The sequence below is a fragment of the Lissotriton vulgaris genome, chromosome 1_1, assembly GCF_964263255.1.
Source record: "Lissotriton vulgaris chromosome 1_1, aLisVul1.2, whole genome shotgun sequence".
In the NCBI taxonomy this organism is placed as follows: Eukaryota; Metazoa; Chordata; class Amphibia; order Caudata; family Salamandridae; genus Lissotriton; species Lissotriton vulgaris.
This window is the reverse complement of record NC_141685.1, coordinates 1811066089-1811093020: the sequence shown is the minus strand read 5'-3', so window position 1 is coordinate 1811093020 and position 26932 is coordinate 1811066089. Positions and strand designations below refer to the sequence as shown.

The 26932-nt window shown below is 43.2% G+C and overlaps 1 protein-coding gene across 1 annotated transcript in view; it reads left to right on the top strand.

The window, feature by feature from the left end:
- Positions 1-26932, top strand: part of SYCP3 (synaptonemal complex protein 3) — a 1370872-nt gene that overhangs the window by 247162 nt on the left and 1096778 nt on the right. The window contains exon 3 of the mRNA XM_086919156.1: positions 14523-14691. Coding sequence (XP_086775282.1) covers positions 14655-14691 — 37 coding nt within the window. The 5' untranslated portion in view covers positions 14523-14654. The remainder of the gene's footprint in view (positions 1-14522; positions 14692-26932) is intronic.

Sequence of the window (26932 nt, the reverse complement as noted above, 5' to 3'; positions counted from 1 at the left end):
AGGAATGTTATTGTTAGTTGAACATTTCACTCTTACAAAACCAGATAAATTCGGCTGCATTAGTTAGTAGAAATAACTATAAGTTGCACCCACGCAATGCACTGCTGATGACTTCACATATTACAACACTCATGACATGGTGAGTGACCTCACCTATGACATCACTGATGACATCTCAAATGACGTCACTGATGAAATCACCAATGACATCATCCCGTGAATGTGTGTTTCTGTAAAGTTTAAATATGTTTTATATAGGTTAATGCCAAGGTGTATTGAAGAATGAGTGGGGTGTATAAGTGTCTGGGTGGACGATTTATTAGGTGTGTTACTGACTGTATAAGTGAAGGATTCATTGTGTCTTACTGAATGCATGGGTTAGTGACTAAACTGTGAATGTCTGTATCAGTCTGTCTGTTGTGTAAGCAGCTGCAAGTGTTGGTGAGTAGCTACATGAGTGTCTATATGGGTAATTTATTGGTTGCATGAGTATCTGTATGGGTGCCTCAGTGTATGTGGGTGGGGTGTGTGTGGCTTCATGCATATATGTGTGAGTAGATGATTCACTGGGTGTTGGACCTGGGGTCACCAGTCCACATACGGTAGCCTGGCACCGAGTGGGAAGATCGAACCTAGAGGGAAAAGTGTTAAGCTTGCGTCACACCCTCACAGTACCTCAGCGTCCATCCATCCAAAAATGACACTACACCAATTTTAGAAAAATACGGTTTGCTTTTATAAAAATTCTTTTTGTGCTTTCTTATCCTATCATACTATTTTGGTAGTTACTCACATCAAATATTTCTTCCCCAATCAATTCAACATTACATTGCTTCTTAACATCTTGGGGTCAACAAGGACCAAAGGAACTTCACAATACAGGCAGTTTCGTGGTTGATCAGTCTTGGCCCCTTAGGAATAAAGAGTCTTTACCTTCAAAGAAACAAGGAAATTTCCCCAAGCATTTAGATAGAACTCACTTATTACAATCTGTATAATTAAGTTATACTAAGTAATTGTCAGGGAAATGCCCAAGTTATTTTCTCCCTTCCCCCCTCTGTAAGGTAAAGCATAAACTTCAATCTAAATCAATTTTAGACTTATAATGATTTAGTAAACTCGTTGAACACTAGCACCCTACTTCACTTCACTTATCACATTCAGTTCAAGATCAGGTGGTATCCCAGTCACAGTTTGAATGTCTCGCCAGCCCGGTTTCTTCAGCCAGCACAACAAGGATAAACAATATTCAAATGGCGGGGGTCTCCCTTCTAGCACCTTCCACCTCTGATCCCAGGACCCTCGTCAGCCCCCAGATCACTCCTTACTTGAGGTAATTAGCATTCGTCTCCAATGCCTCTGTCAGCTGTGGGCGGCCAGAGGTTTTATTTGTCCCCTATCTGCTCCCAACAGCGCCTCCCCCGCAGGTCAAGCCGCTCTTTCACAAGGCTGACACCGTGGGTAGGTCTCGTGGGAAGAAGGGAAGCGGCAGTAGCGTTTCTCTCACCGCCCTTCGGTAAGCCGTCTCCGTCGTCCTCGGGATGAGAGGCTCCAGTGAGCAAGCGCAGTAGATCAGTGGCTCTTCTTCGAACCTGCTCGAACGCGGCAGGTCCCCTGTTGCCACTCCGCCCCCTCACAGGGATTAGGGATCGCTTCACAGGGCCTGCGCAGTACTGTGCCTGCTCGATTCTCTCGGCCACTCACTCCGCCCTTTTCCTCAGAGCGGCCACGCTACCTGGTGTCTCTGCCACTAATTCCTTCCCCTCCAGTGTACCCCACACCACCGTCCCAGAACGCGGAACCAATCTCGGGGCTGCGAGACAGGCAGTACACTCCACGGGGGTCCCGCTATCTTCCACCCGGTCTCACTCGTGAGAGAACAATCGCACGTTGGCGCTATTAAGCACAGGTGAGAGGGGAACAGTTGTTAAAAGCGTGGAGTAAATATGGATATAAATGAAAGGAGAAGGGGGTTATCAAATCCGCTCTTACTGTCCTCTCTCCTTTCGTTGCAGTGCTCTCAAGGGTTCTAGTAGATGCTCACCCACTGGACAACGGGGGCAGAACTACCTCTCAGTTCAGTCTCAAAGTCATTCCAATTCCCCTCGGGCTAAGCGTCATCTTTCTGGTCTCGGGAGGACCTTATGTCCAGGGACAACTAGAACACAATTTAGCAGGGTCAGATCTGCAGAAGAAGGGGGAAGGGTGGTGATAGCAGTATGGAGGCAACCCTTAAAAGGAAGTCAACCCTCTGAATGTCCTACCCCCACCTAGCGCCACAGCCTGTACTCCAGCTGACTCTCTCTCTCTGTGACAAAATGGCCGACCTGTCACTGGCCTTATATAAGCTAGCCGTAGGCTACTAGAACCAGCTGGAAGGTTCTAGAGTGTCCCAATGTTATCCTATGGGACCCTTTCTCTGAGGTGAACAGGTATGGCAGTTACTAGCCACCATTTTGTAGAACTAGTTTTTCATGATACCAGAGGGACATCCAGGCCTAATAAAAACTATAGGGTCAAGGAGTACCTATCCCCCAGGACCACCCCTAAAAATTCCAGTGGACTTAAAAATGAAAAGAATTGAGGGGCAAAAAGGGGACAAAAATAAATAATGGGAGGGACCACCCAAAGGGCTGACATGTCTAATACTGGGTGTATGGGTTCAAGAGTGCATGTGGAAATAGCTGAGTGGGTGGGTGAGTGTGTGTATGGGTATGTTGGTGAGTGAATGGATGTCTCAGTGGTATATGTGTGAGTAACTAAATATGTGAAAGGCAGTATATATGTTAGTGTTGGAGTACATAAATAACTGTGAGAGTGAGTGATTGTGCGAGTGGCTGTATAAATGTGTGTGCTTGTGTCAGTGTTTGTGTAAGAGAGTAAGTATAGGTTAGTATCTGTATGAATAAGTTATGTAGTGAATGTATAGGTGAGTAAATGGCAGTGTTATCGATTCTTTACATGACTGGCTAGGTGTGTGAATAACTATGGATGAGTGGCAGTGTGTGAGATTCTGTATAGGTGTATGAGTGGATATGATAGTGCTGTATTGATGAGTGACTGCATGTTTGAGTGACTGTATGGGTGAATGAATGGATGTGTGTATACCTAGGAATTAGTCAGTGGGTATGTAGTAACTTCTATTGGTTTGTCTATGGTTTCAAAAATGGTAGTCTGTATTTTAGAGTGGGTGTATCAAAGCTTATATTAGGGTGTAAGGAGGTGCATAAAATTATCACATCGATGATGTCATTAGTGATGTCATTAGTAATGTCATCAGTGATGTCATTTGAGATGTCATCAGTGATGTCACTGACCATGTCATGAGTAATGTAATATGGGACGTCATCAGCAGTGCATTGCGGGGGCACGTGTTCTAGTTGACTGTACTAACTATAAAGGCCGAATTTCTCTTGTTTTGTACTATTGAAATGTCCAACTACCTAGAACATCCCTGAAACGTATGGGTTTTTCAGTGAATTTCTAAGGTTTTTTAAATGCTAATTTCTAACTAGAACGTCCCTGAAACCTATGTTTTTTTTTAATGAATTTCAAAGGTTTTTCAGTAATTTTAAATTATCACCCCATTCTCAACCTGGTAAAAACTACAGATATCACCAGTTTTCCAGCAATAGTGTCCGCAAAAAACATCGATTGCATCTAGATGTGAGGCTTCCGATGGCTCCAAGCCAGGTACTCAAATCAAGAGGCCTGATGGCCCCTAACTCGGTCTTTTGTTATGAGCACAGCTGGAATCTGATACACCCGTTACCTGCCTGCACGTTACTGCTCGGAGCAAAACATGGCATGGTGAGCAACAAAACGATGGATTTAGGCCCAGATCTTTGTACGGGGTGAATGTATGACATTGTTCTGCATTCTGCCCATCACTTGTTCTTCATGCATTTGTCGCCCTGAGTGGGACTTGTATGCCTAGATGTGGGTCCCGTGCTCTCCATGCCACTGGAGACAAGCCATCCTGGCTGATGGCTGAAAGCCCAAAACCGGTCTAGGATGCTTGGTTCCAGTCCAGGGAGGACCTGGCCTTGCTGTTGGGACTTGACTGTTCCCATTGGGCGCAGGGTCAAGACTGATTTGCATATGGCTCGGTTCAAACTGGAATGGCATGGTGAGCAAGAGAACGATGTATTTAGGCCCAGATCTCTGTACGGGGGTGAATGTATGACATTGTACTGCTTTCGGTCCATCAATTGTTCTTTTTGCAGCTGTTCGGAGCAAAAGCAGAAAATGTGCAGACATTGCTGAATGGGTCCCAGTGTCGAGTTTAGCACATTTCTGTGTATTATGGAGGAAGTCGGAAAGGAACTTGGCACTCCACTGAAAGTGGCCAGCTTAGCAGCAAGATATGGCTCTACCCTTTGAAAATAGTGGGTAGGAGGCATCTACAGCCCTGTATACATCCTTTTTAAATTTGAGAAATAGTTTTTCTACCCACTCCCTTACCACTGGGACCCTACACAATCAAAACCTGATACTTCGCTGTAAGGTTAAGAATTATCCCCTGATCCCAACATCCACTTCCTTCTCAACCACCTGCAATATATTGTTGGCAGGTATACCTTTGAAAAATATGTTCCCTCTGTAGAACCCAGTGATTTCAATGGTGTACCCTCAAATGCCTCTGGAATTATGTCCCGCATATCTAGATTACCCAGCACCACGTTATGCCCAAACCTCTCCTTGGTAGTAATGGTCCATGGAAAATCCGCAGGGACCATCATCACTGCTAATACATACTCTTGCCACATGTTGTTCCCTCTTTTGGCCTCTCTGCATGCCTGGGCAAAATGCCTATACTTCTCACAGTTCTCCTAGTCGTATCTTATTGCAAGACAGAACTTGCAAGACTGGATGGTTTAGGCTCCCACATTTATAGCACATATTTGACTTTTTGCCCTTCCGCACTCAAGTCTCTAGTTTGACATTAGTTTGGTTATGATATTGAGACCTAGGTTTCTTGTACAATCCCTCTCTTTGGTGACGGACCCATGTTTCAGATTGTTAAGTAGATTTCACTGTGGTAATTGTGTTTTATGGTGAGGAATCTCCAATGACCCATGGCTGTTCTTCACTTTCGTACTCTTAACATGAACATTAATCTTGTCTCAAATCATCAATCATAGTACTTAAACTGCATGTCATGGATAGTGACGTTAACCTGGTTAGGAGCCCGTCATATGATTATTTTTCGTTCTGTGCACGTGAATACAATTTTTAGCTTTTCAAAGCTATACTGGCATTAAGTTTAAAACAATTCTCCAAATGCATCAGTGCTTCATAATCGTTGATGTCCTCTTACCCTTTCTGGGGAATTGTCTGAGGAAATGTTCTATAGGTTTCATGTCACTCTAATCCTAGGCAATGTAATACATATTTTGAAGTTGATATTTTGGCATTTTGTCTCTTAATAGGGTATAAATAGGTCATTAATTCTTCTCTCCGTTTTATTTTTTAAATTGCACAATAAGATAGCATGGTTTGGGCGGTGGATCTAATAGCATATTAATGGATTAACATATGTTCAAAGTAGCAAATACTAAGGCACCTAGTATGTTTAACTGCCATTCAACATACTAGAAACGAAATTAGCACATTTCGCAAGTGGATACCAGAAGAATTTCATGTGTCCACGTCATAGACAGATGACTGGATCTGGCCATTGGTGTGGCTGTGATTCTTTAAGGGAAACAGTTCAGTATTGTTAGCCATCGCTTTCAATGTGGTGTGTAAAGCGAATCCAATCTGAAGGGTTAATGGTTGAATAGGTATCAACTGTTATCCAGTATTTGGGTGTCTTTCATAGATTCACATGCCTGAATCATTCCCCGTCGTCGAGACGGGAGCCTCCGGTTTATAAAAAAGTAATGTCCTAAGACATACATAAAGAGAATAGGTCTAAGGGTCTCACCTTAGTAACCTATCCAGGTCCTTATGCAGGAAGGACCAAATAGAGTAGGCTCCAGGGTCCCACCTTGGTAGCCTATCTGTGTCCTTTTGTAAAAAAGGACCAAAGTAAAAGGAACAACCAATCAGCTACTACCTCCCTCTAGAACCTTCCTGTGAGGAGCCTCAGTCTCCCAGATTTTCTACCGCACGTTGTGCTAGGGAGTCTCCACCTGAGTTCTCCTCAGGAATATCGGATTTTCATCTAACTTTACAGTTTTTTCGACTTTCTTGCTATGGCTGATAGCAAGAAGAGAGCACTTTTTCGTCCCTGTGCCTCCTGTGGCAAACTGAGGCTTCATGTGGACGACTAACATGAGACATGTCTATACTGTGTCTATCCTCACCACCAGTCCATAGACTGCAGGATTTGCCGTAAATTCTCCCACAAGACCCAGAAAGACCGGGAAGGGAGACTTCTAATATGGCTCAACAGGCTTAAGGACAAACCGGAAGGCGACCTGATTTCTGAAGGTGAGAGCATGTCTGGCGCCTCACAGTTTTCCCTGAAGAGGCCTAGGGCTTCCTCGCCTGGCCCCTCAGACACCCCTCCTAAGAAGTCCAAAAGGTCTTCAGAGGGCAAGCCTACCGTGTCTAGCAAGGACCTTCCTGTCCCCAGGAAGCAACCACTGCTTACTATGACGACGGCGCAATCGGCGACCACCTCATCGCTAAAAACCGTCTCTACATCGACGACAGTATCGACGACGATGGCATCGTCGGCGTCCTCGTCGACGACGCTAACTCACTCATCGTCGACAGGAAGACCGCTTTCATCCTCCGCTCCGTCGTTAACTAGGAGCACGCCGTCGACGACGAGGACGTCGACGACGACACCGTCGACGATGACACCGTCGACGAAGGTCACACCGTCGACGAAGCTGTCGACTAAGCCGTCGACGAAGGGCACCCCGTCGACGACGGCGCCGACGACGAAGCAGTCGACAGTGGAAAAGTTACCAAAGGCACCGTCGACGAGAGCGTCGTCGACGGACCCACCGTCGACGAAGACCAAACTTCAACCAATGACGGAGAGCTCCTTAACGAAGCCGTCGTCACAGGTATCGACGGCGACTGGTGCGTGGAAGGAGTCTGAGCTCCTATCACATGCGATGGATGCAGAAACATCCCATGTTACCATCAGAATCTCCAAAATACCGATTACACCGGAAATGACATCGCCTAGTAAGGTCCAGCAGCTGACGCCATCCTGCTTCTTGCAGGACCAAGAAACGGAGGAGGAAATGTTTACCCAGGCCACTAGCCCATCAGACCTGATTGTCAAGTGCCAAAGCACGGATGAAGAACAAGAGGATGAAGAACCTGTTCCTCCAGCTGTATCTACCCAAGTTCACACCCAGGTGACTCCAATGGTGTGCTTGCCAGCCTCCTTAGTTTCAGACTTGCGCTTCCTCATTCAGGACTACAAAGAGCGATTTCCTCAAAAAGCCACTCTTGTTGTTCCACCAACTCCGCAGCCAACTGTGACCGTTCCTGCGCAGGTGCCAAGACATAAACCCCCTTCACTGGTTCTTCCTACGACACAGGACCCAGCACAAGACCCCATCTTGTCCGATGACGAGGGAAGGGAACATGAAGAAGGGGAAGTCCGAGATGACGATACGGATGTGGATGCAGACCAAGACTACGTCACTCACTCTCCAGCCTCTCCGGAGCCACAATCCTCTGAGTCTCCGCCAGCAGATATTGGAGGTTTCCATAACCTCATGGAAAGGGCAGCCAAAAGGTTCCATATGTCCATGGAAACTCAGGAAACTGACTGTTTCCTATATGATTTTAAGGAACCAACAAAGAAAACTACAAGATCGATCCCGATCATTGATTATCTACTAAAACAGGGCAAACAACTTATGCAGTCTCCAGCTTCCCTACAGGTAATTGTACCCAGACTGGACAAAAAATACAGAGCTACGACGTCGGCTCCAGCATGCCTTACGGGTCACCCCAAGGCGGACTCTGTGGTCACCCAGGCGGCGCAGAAGAACTCGCGCAACCCTGCATCACCTTTATCGACACCACCAGATAAAGAAGGCAGGAAGTTGGATGCAGTTGGGAAACGTTTTTCCACTACTTCTGCGACGACGGTGAAGATCGCCAATTCCATTGCCCTTCTCGGACGTTACAACCGTCAACTCTGGGCAGACATCGCGCCCTACCTTGCTGACCTACCAGAAGATCTAAAAGCGGAGGCACACTCGCTCCTTCTCGAGGGTCAAACTTCGGCTTCAGAACTGATCGACTGCGCCATTGACGTGGCCATGACTGGCTTCAGACAGCTGGCAGGCGCCGCTGTCCTTAGACGCCAAGGCTGGCTTAAGGCCACCTCCTTCAGGCAGGAGGTCCAAACCAAAAGTCTTGATATGCCTTATGATGGCGATCATCTTTTCGGCGAGAAGATTGACGAAGCCCTCACTGCAATCAAGAACGACACCGACACAGCCAGAGCCCTAGGCACTCTGCAATCTCGCAATCAGTCCTTTCGTACCAACAGGGGAAGAGGATAATCCTCCTATAGGGGCTCTTATCAAAATAAGTCCTCTTATTCATACTCACAGGGCAAGACGCAGTTTCAACAGCGCCAAAACCAGTCGGGACGTCAGTCCTCTTTCAACAAATCGTCCTACAGAGGAAAAGGACAGAAGAGACCCGCAGGCAATCGCCAATGACTCTACCACTTGGCCAGCCCCTCCACCATCACATTCTTTGCGACTTGGAGGAAAACTTTCTTTTTACCTTCAAAATTGGCGGCAAATAACAACGGACCGATGGGTTCTACAACTTCTTCAATTCGGCCACTCTCTGGAATTCCTCTCAAATCCCCCACAGACACCACCTGTCAAGCGCCCTCACAGACACCTACGGCTGCTTCTCCAAGAACTAGCTTCCATGCTTCAGAAGGGCGCAATAGAAAAAGTACCACACGCCCAGAAGGGGGAGGGATTCTATTCCCACTTCTTCCTAATCCACAAAAAGGGGAAGAAATGGCGACCGATCCTCGACTTGAGAGCTCTCAATGTGTTTTTAAAGAAACTGTCGTTCCGGATGGTCACGCTACAAGAGATCCTGGGACTTCTGGAACAAGGCGACTATATGACATCTCTAGACCTACAGGACGCCTATTACCACATCCCTATCCTCAAGGGACACAGGAAGTTCCTAAGGTTTGCAGTCGCAGGGGTACACTACCAATTCCGCGTCCTCCCCTTCGGCCTCAAATCTGCTCCACGGATCTTTACGAAATGCCTTTCTCCTGTCGCAGCCTTCTTCGCCAGCAGGGACACCAGGTCTTCCCTTACCTGGACGACTGGCTGGTAAAGGCTCCGTCGAGAGAAGCCGCAGCCGCATCTTCCAGCGCCTGTCTGCATCTTTTCCGCCGCCTAGGCTTGACCCTCAACAAGGAAAAGTCATCTCTAACACCAACCCAAGTCATCAATTTTCTTGGAGCGACCCTGGACACGGAATGCACAAAAGCCTTTCCATCACAGGAGAGAAAGTCGAAACTCATCTCCTTGGCCAGGTCAGTGGCATCCAAAAAGACTCTGACCGTCCGTATCTTCAAGTCGCTCCTCGGCATAATGTCGTCATGCATCCTGCTCATCCCGCACTGCCGCCTAAAAATGCGCCCCCCTGCAGGAAGAACTGTCAAAACAGTGGACACAAGCTGAGGGATCCTTCGAGGACCGCATACGAGTCACCCAACCTATGATCAACAATCTACAATGGTGGAGATCAGCCAAACACCTGTCGCAAGGACTGCCGTTCCTGCTTCCGGCGCAACCACATATCATCACCACGGACGCATCCTTGGAGGGCTGGGGTGCAGTCCTGCAAGAACTACAGACCAAAGGAAAATGGACGCCACAGGAATCCAAACTCCACATCAACATTCTGGAGCTACGGGCAGTCTTCCTGGCGCTCCAATCGTTCCTCCCGCGCATCCGAAACTCCCCAGTGCTAGTCAGGACGGACAACACCACGACGATGCACTACCTGAACAAACAGGGAGGGACGCGCTCTCTCTCTCTCTCTCTCGAATCTCAGAGAGTTTGGAACTGGCTTCTCCAACATGGCATCACACTCAAAGCCGAATACGTTCCGGGCAAAGACAACGTCCTGGCGGACGCCCTGAGCAGAGAACAGTTCCTATCCCACGAATGGGAGTTAGACGCGGGTGCAATGGACTACATCTTCGCGAAGTGGGGAACGCCACAGATAGACCTCTTCGCCACCAGGGAGAACGCCAAATGCCCAAGCTTCGCAAGCAGGCTTCCCCAACCAGGAACACTAGGGAATGCATTTTCCATAGCTTGGCAGAACGTGTTTGCTTACGCCTTTCCGCCATTCCCACTGATACCCAGGGTGATCAGGAAAATGAAATCAGAGCCCTGCACCCTGATCCTCATCGCCCCATCCTGGCCGAGGCAGCACTGGTACACGGAGCTCCATCGTCTGTCGGTCCATCCACCTCTTCGCCTACACAGTCACCCGACCCTGCTCACGATGTCTCACGGGCAGGTTCTCCACCCGAACCTGGGCCCTCTGAAATTGTCAGCCTGGCTCCTGAATACCGCGAGTTCAGTCATCTGAACATACCGCAAGAGTGCAGAGATGTCCTGGCCAACGCTAGAGCTGACAGCACAAAAAAGACTTATACTCTCAAATGGAAACGCTTCTGCGTATGGTGTGAGAAGGAAGGTCTACATCCTTTCCATGTCACCCCCCAACAACTCCTGCCATACCTCCTACACCTGGCGCACTCAGGACTTGCCCATGCGTCCATCAAGGTCCACCTGGCAGCAATTTCTAGGTTCACTCGAACTTCTAGGGGCCCTTCCCTGTGGGCGGACAGACTCATCAAACAATTCCTAAAGGGCCTTTTTAGGTCCTTCCCTAGACCAAAACCTGTCCCTCCAACATGGCAACTCAACGTAGTTCTTCACCAGTTGATGAAGCACCCCTTTGAGCCTATCCACAAATCGGATATCAAATTCCTGTCGTGGAAGACAGCCCTCCTACTGGCGCTAACCTCGGCCAGAAGGGTAGGCGAATTGCAAGCCCTCTCCATCCAGGACCCTTTCTTACAATTCAAAGAGGACAGAGTCATCCTGCGTACTAACCCACGATTCATACCCAAAGTCCCATCGGACTTCCATTTAAATGAGCCCGTGGTTCTTAAATCGTTCTTTCCGAACCCATCTACTTCGGCTGAGAGATCATTGCACTCTTTAGACCTTCAGAGATGCCTCAAATTCTATCTTGACAGAACAAGACAATTCAGGAAGTCATCCCAACTCTTTGTCGCATTCAGCAGACCTAGGAAGGGCCTGCCACTAACAAAACAAAGTATATCAAGATGGATCTCTTCAGCTATAACTCTCTGCCACAAGAAGGCAGGACGACCTCTGGGCTCACGGGCCAAAGCCCACTCCACCAGAGCCATGTCTACATCTGCGGCACTGTTTGCTGGAGTGCCACTCCTGGACATCTGTAGAGCGGCGACCTGGAAGTCCCCGCATACCTTCACCAGGCACTACTGCTTGGATGCTGAGCTGACGAAAGACGCAGCAGTGGGCAGAGCGGTGCTTCGCCATCTATTTCAGTGAGGTGAGCCCTCCTACTTCCCACCATCCTGGACTGGTATGCACATTTCTTTATTACTAGATTCTGCATGACATTGTATGCTGTTGTTTTTTACAGTCATAAATGTTCCTTATTTGCAGGCATATATTTTCTGTATCAACACAGGATGTGCATATTGTATTGCTTGCTACTCTGATTCAGGCATGTGAATCTATGGAAGACACCCAAATACTGGATAAGAAATGCGTTACTTACCTGTAACTGCAGTTATCCAGTATTAGTGTCTTTCATAGATTCACATGCACCCTCCTGCCTCCCCTGGAAGGACTCACCTCTCTCTACAGGTTTACACCTAACCAACTTGGTGCGTACGAAAATCTGAGAGACTGAGGCTCCCCACAGGAAGGTTCTAGAGGGAGGTAGTAGCTGATTGGTTGTTCCTTTTACTTTGGTCCTTTTTTACAAAAGGACACAGATAGGCTACCAAGGTGGGACCCTGGAGCCTACTCTATTTGGTCCTTCCTGCATAAGGACCTGGATAGGTTACTAAGGTGAGACCCTTAGACCTATTCTCTTTATGTATGTCTTAGGACATTACTTTTTTATATACCGGAGGCTCCCGTCTCGACGGGTGTCTTTTCCAAATCTTTGAGGGGCATCAGATACTACTCGCACCTCTTTCTGCTGTTCTTTGCACTAACCAATGAACCTCTGACCCAAATGTTTCACAGGGAGCTGTAGGTGCGCATGTTAAATTTAAGTGTTACAGAATCATTTGTTTTACTATTTGCTGATGATCTTTCACGAGACCTCAGTGATTTGGAGATGTGCTGTTGGAGTAGGTATATGCCTGAAGAGATTATCATTTGGGTGAAGTTTGCTGTATTTCCACTGGGGATAACTGAATAGTGGAAAATCCCTCAAAGTGGTTGTTAAACTTCTTACCACGCCTCGATTTGACACACCTGGTTATGCAAAATGAAGATTAATTGTTAAAGAATCCTCAAACATCCTTAGACAGTGTGAATTAGTGGGTTACTCAATTGAAATAGCCTTATAAATCATATTGGTTAAGTTGATTCTACTACCTTAGTTCCATTTGCAACTTACAGCCTTGTTATGACTGTCAGTCCCCCCATGGGCTGCCAAGCCAGCACCGGGGTGGGGGTGTAACTATGGTAGGACTGCCAAAGGTGTACTCGCACTATTAGGATTGTAATCCTTGATGGGCGGACATGATGCAGCATCATATGAATGAGCCAGGTTACTTCTGTGTGGTGGCCCTGAGTTCTTGCAACCAGCTGTGATTTTGTCAACATTCAAAAAACGCTCTTAAGGTATCGAAATCTCCCCGCTGAAACAATTGACATGCCAGCAAGTGTTGCGATCCATTTAATCTTTTAAGTTATTGATTGTAAAAACTTCAGTTTCCGAAGTAGCTGCTGAGTCAACGAAAACATTCCAGGATAGTAACAAAAAAGATGAAACAAAGGACAAGAACACCTACTAGTCAGATGTGTGTATTGCAAAGTAATAATTTTAGGAACGTACAATAGATGTAGATCAAGGCATCACTCTTCTTCATGCAAGTCATGTCTAGGGCAAAGAATACTTGATATTTGGTAAAAGGAACATTTCCCAAATGTCTGCTTGGAATCTGGGCTGAGGAGGGTTTCAGGAGTGCTAGTTGCAATTACAGCTGACGAATCTAAAAATGGCACGTTTTTGTGGGTTCTTAATAAATGTTCTGAAGTATCTCATCAGAATGTGTTTGTCTTCTGTGATATGGAGTAAAGAGGGTAGTGCACATTCCAGTATTTCTTTGAGTGAAGGATTGCCATATTCAAGTGTTCTCACTAAATACTCCTAAAAACTATTCACACATTTATATGGATCTGGTGGAGAGCTTGGGGAAAGTTATTCAGCAGTGTTAGGAATTGATGAGGACACTTTTAATCTACCTAAGATAGAAATAGATGGTTAGAAAGGCATGAGATGGTAAGGGAGAGGCGATTATGGCAGATGCTGCTACCTATTTTGCTTCTTTGTCGGATCTTATTCTTTTTCTTCATGGTGAAGGTAGAATATTTGCATATGAACAATCAACAATTCATTTCACAGGGCATTTTCTGGCAACAATTTATTTTCATAGCAGACAGATTTTTGAAAGTGCATTTGTTGCAATCAGTAGTCAAGCTGTTCTAGGTCAATTAAATCCTACTGTGAAAAACCATGTGTTCTGTGCAGGTGTTTTATGAAAAGTCTGCATATTGTATGTTAACGAAAGATGACCAACGGTACGATTAGTAGATAAACATGATTTTTTTTTTTTTTACTACAATGTAGGAAAAATTGTGGGTTTTTTTTCACTCAACTTTCAGCTTAAGGAGAATGAGCATGCTGCACCAGTTAAACATAACTTAAGGCATGTGCCTAATAGTGCAAAGAAATTTTTATCATAGATGATTTTAGAAATGTGTTCAGGTGGTATTAAAATCACTTGGTACTGCAGAACGGAATTCAGAAAACTTGAGATTATGTCAATCTAAGATCTGTCATTAAGCAAATTGTCTCCTGCTATGTATCCAGGAGTTAATGGCAATATTTGATGGGACACCAGCACCTTTGACATCAGATCAGCTTATCAGCAGAGTGTTTCAAGTTTAATTTATTTGTTTGATTAATTAAAATCATACAAAAGTACACATTAAAATATCTTCATTAATAAAAATTCAAGAACTTTATACAGATAATAGTGCTGATCTTTTTAAAAGAGAAAATCTAGCTAAAATTTTCCTTAAGGCCTTTCGCAATCACAGTTAAAAGTTTTACAAAAGCAGCATTCATTAATAGATCGTTAGGGTTTAGACATGCCATTATTGCTTGTCTAAAAGTTCTTAAGCCTCGAGCATTAAATAACCCCCTGAGGATTACTTTCCTTTCTTCTTCTATTGCAGGACACAGACACACCAAGTGCAAAATATCATCTTGTCCCCCTTTACACAACCTACATATCATATTGCCTTCAGTTGACTTCCAAGGTGGAAGATGGCACAAACCCGGCCATAGACCAAAGCGTACTCTGATAAATGCTCGCTTATTTTGGACGGACCAGGGAGTTTGAAGGTAATTTTGGACTTGCTTTTTTTTGTAGTCGTTTACAATTGGCCATGAGTGCTTTGTTTTAACCAATAGTTCTTTGTCTTTTAGGAGCGATAGATGAATAACCAGTTTATTAATTGTTTTTTAAAGCTTTCCTGAGTGATTGTATTTTCCCAAATTGATGTTATTCCAAATTCTTCTTTAGCTTTATTTATGTATATCCATGCTTGAAGTTTTTTGTTTACTATTACTTCTTGCCACAATGCTCGAGGCAATTGATTGTCCTGATCATTTTTTATACAGTTCCAAACTTTTAAAATTTGGCCTTGCCGGGCATATTGCTGATTGTTTATCCCAAACTCCAGCCTTATTTGTGCCTGTGAGGCATTACATGGTAGGTTGAATAGTATTTTGTAGGTTTTTGCCACTGCGTTGTTAAGTAACTCCGCAACCTTTACGTTTAGGACTTTGGCTCCATATGTTAAAGCCGGTAATAGTTTAGCAGCTATGATTTTTAATAGAGGACTGTATGTCAGTGCAGTTAGATTCTTTTGTATGGTTCTAAATGCTGCAACCAAGCTATTTGCTTTTCTTGTGATATCCTTCCGTTGGGGGAGAAAGCTTCCACTTTCATTAAATAAGACATCAAGATACCAATAGCTATCAACTTGCTCTAGGTGAGTTTGTCCCAGCATCCATTTATTTTTTAGTCTTTTATTCCTTGTGACAACCATTACTTTTGTTTTTGCCTCATTTATTATCATTTGGTTATCCTTTGCATACATAAGTGTACAATCAATTAGCCTTTGTAATCCCACTTTTGTGTGACTCAACAACACCACGTCCTCTGCATAATTTGTTTTCCGGTTAGTCTAGGCGGGTGTGAGTTAACTTCATTTAGAGTTTTGGTGAGGTCGGCTACAAATAAGTTGAAAAGTAATGGTGCAAGCACGCAACCCTGCTTAAGGCAGCGTGTCACCGGAATTTTGTTGGATAATGATCAGCCGTCTCCGATCCGCACCTTGACCGAATTTTCAGAATAGAGTAGTTTGATAAGGTTAAGTAGTGATCCAGGTATTCCGTAATCCTCAAGTTTTTTCCATAGAAGAGTTATATTAACAAGATCGAAGGCCGATCTAAAGTTGACAAAACAAAAGTAGAGAGACTGTCTAGGTAAAAGTTTTATTTTTTTCAGTTAAAACTGATAAGATTAAAATATTAATTGTGGTTCCTAAGCCTTTAATAAACCCTGTTTGGTTTGGGGGTAATATTAGCCTTTCTTTAACCCAATCTGTCAAAATTAATAATAAAAGACCCGCAAATAGCTGTGCGTCCGTATCTTGGAGAGTGATCAAACAATAGTTCTCGGGTAGTTGCCAATTACCCTTTTTGTAAATAGGAGATATTAATAATCCTCTCCAGGATTCCGGTATTTGCCCTGTTTGAATAACTTTGTTAAAGACCTTTGTCAAATAAGTAGCCCATAGAGCGGGGTCCTCTTTATAAGGTGCAAACGGAATTCCGTTGGGTCCCGGCGCTCCATCCTTTTGTCTCTTTATTAAATGGCTACCTCAGTCTCTGAGAAGTCTTTCACCGGGTCTGTTTCTTGTTCTCTTTCAGTGATCCATGTCTGAATGTCATCCTGAGAGTGAAACTCTACTTCCACGTATTAGGTCTTTTTGAGGAATCTTACCCAGTCCTCTTCCAATATTGGCGAGGCTTTCACGTGTTTATTCGGTCTGATTATTTCATTAATTATTTTCCAAAATTCTCTGGAATTTGGTTGATTACTTGCGTGGAAGATTTTTGTCCACAATTGTTGCTGGGCTTTGTTTTTTTCAGACCACAATAATTTCCTCATTGTTATTCACACTTCTAAATTGATTTCTAATTTCCTCGTTAGTCGACATCCTAATTAGCTGTTTTCTTAGTTTGTTACGAATCCGCCTTACTTTTTTAATTCTATATGGGAGATTGATACTAATATCTTTTTATTTTCATCCTGAGTGTGGGGTTCCTGCTAGTTAGAAAACCTTCATCTAATTCAACTACCTTCTGCGTAAACTGTTCCCATTATGTTAGTGTAGGCTGGTTCGGCTGTTAATTAAAACATTCTTGGAACAGTTTTTGGGTCTTTTTTTCCCACAACATATTTTTTATCCGGTTTCCAAATGAGTTTCCTATGGTTAATTGTACTAATCTGACCTCGTGTAGTTAAATAGTTTTGGTATTTTGGAAGTTCGAAGCACATTTCTAATATTTGCTGTCTGTGATCACTCTCAATTACCTTTTTAAGTCTATAGGAACCAATTCTATCAAACATCTCTATTGATAGTAATGTAAAATCTATTCTTGATTTTGATTCATGATTATGAAATGACCAGCCAGCGGGTTGATCGGTTGGAAACCTGCCGTTTAATACTCGTAGACCCATTGCTTCCAAGTCCATCAATAGATTTTTTCCGATAAGATTTTGTTTGGTAATTATACGGGGGTCGACCGCTTGTTCCGGAATGGACCATTCGTAATTTATTTTGAGAGTGGATGAAATTGTCCCGTGTCATTTGAATCAGCAGGTTTATATTAAAATCCCCTGTAGCTAGAATATTAACGTTTTGGTCAAGTACTATTTGTTCCAGCAGAAATGTTACTAAGTCGACACTTATGTTCTTGCGTGATGACTGGTTTGGTGGAATATATATGTTAAATATTAACGTATTCCTGTTTTTTTGCTCACCGGATGCAAATATTATCTTAACTGCTTGTATCTTTGCGTTATTGGTGACCAGTTGTTCATGGTCGATTTGCAAGTTGGTCCCAATGAGTATTGCCAGTCCCCCACATGGGCGTCCAAATTTGCAATATTTGATGGCTGGGACGTAGTACCCTTTATAACCTTGTAAAAAGAAAGCTTCCGTTTCCCATGACTCTTGTAGGCATATGATTTGGTATAGATTTGACAAGGAATCTACTCCAGCGTTAATAAGTTTTTTACCTATTCCGTTTATGTTCCAAGAGCATATGCAAACCTGGTGGCGAGGACACCTCCTTTCCTTGGGTTTATTTTGAAAAATTTTCTGTCACTGGTCATGCAGTGCATTCCGTATCCAACTTTAGTTTATTTGGTTAGATTCTGCAACTTTTATTTTTTCCATGCTCTCTTCTTTAGCCTGATGTGTACTACCCTGTGGGTTTTTTAATATTGAATATACCAGGTTGTTCTTTGATTCTTTAGGAGCTTTTCTTGGGAATTGTCCCTTTTTAAATGGGGTCGGGTAGGGTTTAGGCAGCAGTTGACTAATTTTTATCCTCCAATTTCGGAAAACTTCTTAATCTTGCATAATTTGATCCACTAAGTAAGCAGTATTTAATGTTAAGACTGTGAGTGGTTGAGTACCATCCCGGTTATGTACAAAGCCCACGGATTCAATGTCTTTTGTAGTTACTTTTTCTAATTAAGGTATTGATTTAATTAGATGTACGATATTACCTCTATTCAGAGTGTCACTGTTACCTCTTGAGTCGTATAATGGTGTCAATATTATTTGTGACAGCGTATTTGAGAATAATGGGTCAGTTTTATTTCCAATTACTTTTTGATGGGTTTTACAGACGATTAGTTTCTCTTGGCCAGTCTTTGTAATAATTAGTTCTTCATCATTATATTTGTAGTCTCCACTACCCATCTTTCTATTTGCTAGTTCTGAGTTATTCGCAGTCTCACCTGACTGCTTTTCTAACTGGACTGGATACTTTTTTTGTTGCAAGGGATTTACGGGTTCATTTTGTGAGTTGTTTTTAGCTTGACAAATTGTTCTCTGTATCCTTACATCTGAGTGATTTTTTTCACCATTCAACAGTGTGTTAGACTCTACTTCAGAAGATACTATCTTTGTTTCATTCGGGGAACTTTGTATATCACGTAAATGGCACCATGAAATACATCCATTTCCTTTTTGAGAGCGTGTTTTTACAATCCTGAGTTTTGTTTTGCTCAGCTTGATGTTTTTTATTTTTCATGGTTTGGCTTTGCGTCAGTTGTTTTTGGTCCATAATTTCTTCTACTTTAATTTCATTGCGTACATTTGGCTTGTTATCCTTCTGGTCTTTAGAAGATTTCTTAAAGATGTCATATTTTTTTTTTCCCGTTCTTTTGAACCGTTTCGAACTGGCTCTCACCCTCGCTTTTTTCTAGATCTATTACTTCTTGTATTGAGTCTTCCTGATTCATTTCTAGTGATTTCTCTGAGGAGGGATATATTTTTACTGTGTTTTCTTTTTTTACCTTATTTCTTGCTTTGGAAATTTTTTTCCTTCGTCTCTTTGAAATTTTATATCTTTGACCATTATCCTTATCCTTTTCTGTAGTTATGGGTAACAAATCGGTTTCAATTTATGAATAGATATTGGTATTAGGATAGGATGCACAGCTTGTGAGCATAAATTCAGTGCGATTGGGTTCACCTAGGGTAGCGTTAATACCCCTAAAAACGCCAGTGATAAGTACATAAATGTGATTCCAGTGAAACACTGGGACCATCCCCTTAGGAACACCTTAATTTCCTCTAATGGATAGAGGATTCCACAATGCTTAGTGTTTCAAGTTTTTTCTTTTTATTGATCAAAAGTTCATTAAATGTTGATTCACAACGTATTGAATTAGTTCATATTTTCACTCATTAGAAAGCATGAGTGCCATCATGATTACTCAGACATCATTAAAGTTCCAAAAATATCCAATGCATTTCGGGCTCTACTATGGGCCCTTCATCAGGGAATAATGCTGTAACAGAAGAAATATTCTACATTACCATCTACCATATAACATTTGACAGTTCATTCAATTATGCATCTTCTAATTTCCAAAAACGTGACTCTATACAATTATATGAAACAAAAAGTATACGGTCAATGAGATATAAATAAATGATCAACTCACATGTCTGTTGGTTTGGTCACTGCTTAACTCATGTGTTAACGCTGTTATAGAAAGAAAGAAACGTGGGTTGGGACAGCAATGGGCAATTCGGCCGCGCCGGTCTATGCTAATCTTTTCATGAAGTTTTATGAAGAAAAGCACATATTATGCAATGAACGATGGATCAAAAATCTAAAAACTTTCATTCGGTACATAGATGATATTTTTATCTTATGGTCCAGCTCAAAAGATGAACTACAAGAGGCTCTTATACAATTCAATCAAATTGATGAGAGGATACAATTAACTTGGGAAATATCAGAGACCAGCATCACATTCTTGGATGTAAAAATTATCCGCACAGACAAGGGCCTTACAACCGATCTACATATCAAAAGCACAGATCGCAACAATATGCTTCACTACAGCAGTTTTCATGAGCACAATCTAAAGAAATACTTACCTTTCTCACAGATGGCCAGAGTCAAAAGGATAACATCTGAACATAGCACATTACAAAACAGACTAAAAGAAATGGAAGAGAAGTTCAAACAAAGAGGATATCCACAACACATTCTAGATCAATCAAAATCTAAAATTGACCAAAAAGACAGAAGCACCCTTCTACAACCAAGTCAAAAGAAAGAGCAAACAAGAATTGTTGCTATCTCCAAATTTTCAACTTCTAGTTACAAATACAAAAAAACTATCCTCAAACATTGGCAAATGCTCATGTTAGAACCTGATTTCAATCAGAGTTTTAAAGAACCTCCTTTATTCGCGTTTACAAGAACAAAAAATCTAGGAGAAATGATTCAACCAAGAATTTCTGTCTCTGAAATCTATCATGGAACCATACCATGTTATAATTGCGGACATTGCAATAACGTGATAAAAGGTAACAAAATCAACCATCCAATGAAAGGACAAGAAATCAAACTGAGAGTGAATGCTACGTGTGACTCATCTAACATCATATATGCCCTCAAATGCCCGTGTGGCAAATTATACATTGGAAAGACTGAACGCAAGATGAAAACTAGACTCACCGAGCACAAATCTAATGTACGTTTAAAGAATGCAAAATCAACTGTTGCAATGCATTTCATGGAAGCTAAGCACAGCATTGCCCAGCTCAAATTCATAATTCTAGAGACCATCAACAAAACAGAAGGAAGAGACAATACTAAATACATTCTCCAAAGAGAGAATTATTGGATTTTCAAATTGTGCACGCAAAAGCCATTTGGTTTGAATGATAGAAATGAATTTTCATGTTACTTATGATATGCACTTTAAATATGCTAAATTTGCCCCTTTGTCTTGTTAATTTGGTTCTCCTGTCTAGCATTTACCACATTAACAGTCATGGAAACCTAGTTCCGCCATAGCACCACCCAGTGAAGCATGTTCCGGGAAATCTTTTCTTACTCACACCGGTTCGATACCACTTCGTTCTATTTAGCTTACACTTCTTATTTCTTTTTATTTTATTTACACATTACACTAAATCGGCTTGCATTTAACTGTGACGCTGACCCTTGGCACATATTTACCATGACAAGAGTAATCTCACATACTCATATAGTTTGATAGTCTTTTCTCCAACTCTATTACCCACGTGATCGGCATCGCGTTTCAAACGATGAACCGACCAGCAACATTGTTGCATTGAATATTCGCAAATCGCCATGAGCACGGACCCTCGGACGAGCGGCCAGACTCACGTTTGAATTTACCGATCATCAGGTTAGTGCATTCATCAACATATCGCAGCCACGACACACCTCACGGTTCGCATTAACACAACACGCTACAACCCACGTTTCTTTCTTTCTATAACAGCGTTAACACATGAGTTAAGCAGTGACCAAACCAACAGACATGTGAGTTGATCATTTATTTATATCTCATTGACCGTATACTTTTTGTTTCATATAATTGTATAGAGTCACGTTTTTGGAAATTAGAAGATGCATAATTGAATGAACTGTCAAATGTTATATGGTAGATGGTAATGTAGAATATTTCTTCTGTTACAGCATTATTCCCTGATGAAGGGCCCATAGTAGAGCCCGAAATGCATTGGATATTTTTGGAACTTTAATGATGTCTGAGTAATCCTGATGGCACTCATGCTTTCTAATGAGTGAAAATATGAACTAATTCAATACGTTGTGAATCAACATTTAATGAACTTTTGATCAATAAAAAGAAAAAACTTGAAACACTAAGCATTGTGGAATCCTCTATCCATTAGAGGAAATTAAGGTGTTCCTAAGGGGATGGTCCCAGTGTTTCACTGGAATCACATTTATGTACTTAACAAATCGGTTTCCCCGTTCTGACCTATTATATTTTCCGTTTGCTTTGGTTTGTTGGATTCCACCAGCTCCCATTGCTTTCCTACTGGAGCTTTAGTATGATCACGAATAGACTGCGGGGCTTGACTTGTTTCCTCTTTTTTGTTGATATATTTTTTTTGAACTAGGTCTTTGACATCCTCTAGTATGGTGTTAACTACTTCAGGGATAGTTGAAAGTTTATTTATAATTGGTTCACAAGTGCATTCAAAGTTGTTAGTTGCTGCATGTTTTTGAGCTTTAGTTATTAGGTGGTTTAGGTCTGACAATTTTCGGTCTATTCCAGTGACTGCATTAGCCATTACTCCCAGAATTTCTATTTGGGTGTCCATTTTATTTGACTAAGTCAATGCTTCTAATGTTAAAGTAGAAGTTTGTTAAAATATGTCCCATATAGCCCCTTGATCTTGAATTATTGTGTTTTTGGTTTTTGATCCAGATCTATTTTGGTATGCTGGATTTTGTTTGTTACTTAATCTATATGATGTTCTCCTTCCAATTCTATCTTTTTTACTGGATGTTTCTTGTTACATATGCCATTCGCATTCGGTAGCCTTGATCCTTGGCTTCCAACTATATTCTAGGTTTGCATGACTCACATCTCCATTAAGTGGGATAACACAGACTTGTTTTTTTTCTGTAAGATTTGTTGGATTATTAGTACGTTTTTTTATTGGTGTAGATTCAGCTGCATGTGTTTTCGATCTGATTAATATTAGGTGATTCTTACATTTTCCGCTTTTTTGTTATGTCCACTTCGACCTCTAGTGATAATAGTGGTGGCGTTTCCCGCTCCATATTGGTGGTATTGTTCGCAAACTTTTTTAGTGATGTAGATTCTACTAGATGTGATTTCCTAGTGTCAATGTCATTATAACTTATTTCTTGCCATTTCCTCTTATTTGTTATGTCCACTCTGATCTCTAATGGTATTGGCTTTTTCAATGCTATAGGTTGTTGCTGCAGATGTGTAATATGTATCGACCCTTCAATCTCGCTTTTATCCTTTCTTTTATCCTTATTTGCTACCTCAGCATCTTTTAGCTGCGGTGAAGTGTGATGTATTGGATCCCTTCTTAGGTTCAGGGTTTCGCATGATAAATTCATTTGTTCCATTTCATTTATTAAATTTTTTCCCTCGGCTGAGTCTACTATATTACTGTTTTTTTTCTTAAAGATGTTTAACGGTTCAATTGGGGTTTGTAATTGGTTTTTTGATGTGTCTGATTCCATTGACATTAGTACCCCGGTTGGGTCAGCCAAGAAGTCGAATTTCTGCGGTATTTTAGTTGACTTTTAGAACATCCGAGCAATTGGTGAGATTAAGGTCTGGTTTAATCCTTTTACCTGCGCTTTTATCTTTTTTTGTGCCTTGGGTGCTTGGTTCTTCCGCACCTTCTTGGTCAGGGGGCCCGTTGATCTTTCCTTCCCAGAACGCATCCCTAGTTACCTTGTTGTTAGGATACTTATTGGATACTTGTTGGATTGCAGCGGCGTTATCACAGCGCGGATTTCCGCACTCACACCTGCTTGCAACCTGTGTCGTACCTGCCACCTCAGGGTTTTTCCGGATTAACGCACGAGCAAATCAGTTAGAGGTTGTGCTCCAAATTTCCAGAGAGTGCGCAGGGAAAGTGTAGTGGCTGAAAGTGTAGTTATCACTCCTTCAGCCTTCTGCCTTCTTCTACCTTATGCCTGTAGCCTGACCCTCACCTTCACATTCACCCTCACCCCCCCAAGCCCGTCTACCCCTTAAAGGGCAGCTGCCGTCAAAGAGAGAGCGAGGGCAGGGGGGAGGAGCTGGGCAATGGCTATTGTAGTCGAAGGTCTCTTTCTTGAGTTGTAGCTAGTAGCTAGTTGTAGCTGGTGTTTAGAGCAAATTTTGCCCGGGTCAAAGTGGTAAATTGGATCCCCTTGCGTAGTAGTGGACCCTAAGGCTCCTAGGGTCTCCACTGACCTGACCTGCAAATGGCCTGCAATCGGTGCCCTCCCTTTTTTTCTTGCGCAGGAACCAAGCGATGCCGCCCAGCGCCCGCCAATCAGCCAGGACAGGACAGTCAAGACAGGACAGTCAAGACAGCACCCCCCCGTGACTCCATGAAGCTTTCTCACCGTTGCCGTGGATCGTTGGTCCTGGCCGTGGGACCGCTGGGCTAATTGGTAGGTTGGAGGGATTAAGACTGGGAGCGTCCACCGTCACGAGCTGCAAAGTGCAGACTCTCCACGCCACTCTCGTCACAGCCATCCCTTTTCGGCCCTTTGAGACCGTACACCGTGCTCTGATTGCCGCTTCCTCCTAGACTGCTCTGCTGCTCACTGCTAAGCTGCGAAAACTCGTTGCTCTCACTTCCTGCTCTCTAGCGCCTTATCAGCAGAGTGACCTAGTCACCATTTCTACCACATTATCACTCTTGATGGGACTTTTTATTAGACCAGAATTCTGCTTGATTAGTCCATGCCACTTTGCTATTCCACAAACGCATGCATCTACTGTTTCAGAATATCAATGTGGTGGTAGAATTCCAGGAAGACATCTTGATCTTTGCTGATTCTGTTGAAAGACACACCAGAACACCAGGCGATCCGTCGAGCACTGAAGGCATTCCTTCCTTCTGTCAAAGGAAGAGTATTGCAGGTGTTCACAGACAAAACCACCGCCATGCGGTGCTACAACAAACCGGGCGTGGTGAGGTCATGGACCCTATGTCAAGAGGCTATTCTCCTTTGGACATGGCTGGACATATCTATGGTGGTTCAACACCTGGCAGGGTCCCTGAACGCCAGGACGGACGAACTCACCCGCCGGTGCATGATGGATCACGAATGGCGTATTCACTCGGAGGTGATGCAAGGTCTCTTTCAGCAATGGAGAGAGCCATGGTTAGATCTGTTCGTCACCGAAGAGAATGCGCAGCGTCAGCAGTTCTGCGCGTTGGAGTTTCCAAGACGGCGCTTGTTCGGCAATGCTTTTCATCATGAGTGGAGTTGCGGCCTCCTGTACGCCTTTCCGCCTGTACCACTTCTACCCAGAGTGCTGAAGAACATGCAGCGACCGGGCCCAAGTCATTCTTGTGGTCCCGGACTGGGCACGAAGAGTTAGGTAACCTAGGCTCATGAGCATTGCATGGCCATCGATCCTTTGATCAGACTGCCTCTTCGGGAGGTTCTGCTGTCTTGGCAGCAGGGGACAGTCTGTAATGTCATCTTGGCAGCCAGGCGTCCCTCCACTAAAACGGTATTCACGTGTAGATGGAACTAATTTGTGGCATGGTGCACAGCAATGACTGGATCCCCTTTCTGCCCCTCTTTCAGAGGTTCTCCTCTTTATTCTATATTTGGCCTAGCAGGGCTCTGCTCTGGGCACTGTCGTTATTTATCTTATGGGTGCTTCCTTCGAGCCACTACATAATTGTTCTCTTCATCGTCTTACTTTGAAGACCGCTTTCCTGCTTGCCGTCACCTTTGCAGGGTGAGTGAGCTTCAGGCTGTCTCCTCCAAGCCTCCTTTTCTTGCAGTTTATATGGACAAAGTGGTCCTTTGCACCAGGCACTTTTTTCTGCCCAAGGTGGTTATCTCTTTCCACATAGGCCAGACCATCACTTGCCCACCTTCTTCCCGCCTCTGCACCCTTCCAAAGAGGAGAAGAGACTCCACCTTCTGGACCAAAAACGTGCGCCGTCCTTCTACCTTGATCGCACTAAAGATTTCTGGGTGGACGATCAACTCTTCATGGGTTAATTGGGCGCAAAGAAAGGTCGGGCCGTACACAAACGTACCATCTTTCGATGTGTTCTATGCATTAAAATCTGCTGTTCTTTGGCAAACCAGGAACCTCCAGTAGGACTGCATGCCCTCTCTATCAAGCCGACTGCAGCCTTTACTGCTTTGAGACGTGACGTTCCGCTGATTGAATTCTCTCAGGAAGCCACGTGGGCACCCGTGTACATGTTCTCAAAACATTACTGCCTGGATAGCCAAGTCCGGAGAGACTGCTTTTTTGGCCGTTCTGTGCTTCAGGAATTTCTGGTGTGAATTTAGTTCGCAGATCCACATCCGGGGTTGGCATTGCTGGGTTATCTATTGTAAGGTAAGGAATCTATAATTCATGGTGTCTTTCAGATAAACAAGTTACTTACCTTCTGTAACGATGTATCTGTAAGAGAAGTACATTAGTTATAGATACCTTACTGCCCCACACATCCTCCCCATTCTGCAAACTGACTTCCAGGGATAGGGACTCTCTTCAAGGCCCCTAGTTATGTGCAACTATGGTCAGTGTCTTTCACGGCTCTGCGCTTCTGGCTTGGAAAGTCGAGTCACAACTGACATCAGCGCTCCGGGGTGGTGTCTAAGTAGATACCGCAACGTCATCCCAGTGTCCACAAAACCGACGCCTGATGCTGAGTCGACCCACCGATGCCACCTACCGACGCACAGGGGTACTGCTACAGAAAAAATTCTCCAGATCCAGTCTGATACCTGGGGGTAATTCTAAGGTAAGGAGTCTATAACTAATGTATGTCTCTTACAGATACCTTGTTACAGAAGGTAAGTAGCTTGTTCTTTAAAGTTATAAGTTGAGAAAGAAAATAGCAAACCAATGATAATATGAGTGCCCTTATACCAACCTCATTTCATATATTGTTTACATAGACAGTAATAATTCGCTTAGACAGCAATGTATGAAAAATATATGATTATTTTATTTTTCTTGTTATTTATTACTTTTTATATCTTTTTTCCATTTTGGACAAAAAAGTTCTATATTTCTTTTTTTTTTTTTAAAGTGTATTGATTTAGTTCATAGATAAACACTTATAATTCATTACAGTGACAATAAATAACATGCAGTACTCATTGTGAACATGAACAGGACAATTTACATATAGATACAGAAAGGTGCTGTACGATATGTTCGGTCGATTGAAAGTTTATGAAGGCAAATGCGGTAGAATAGAACACAACGCGTTTCGGCCTGAGGCCT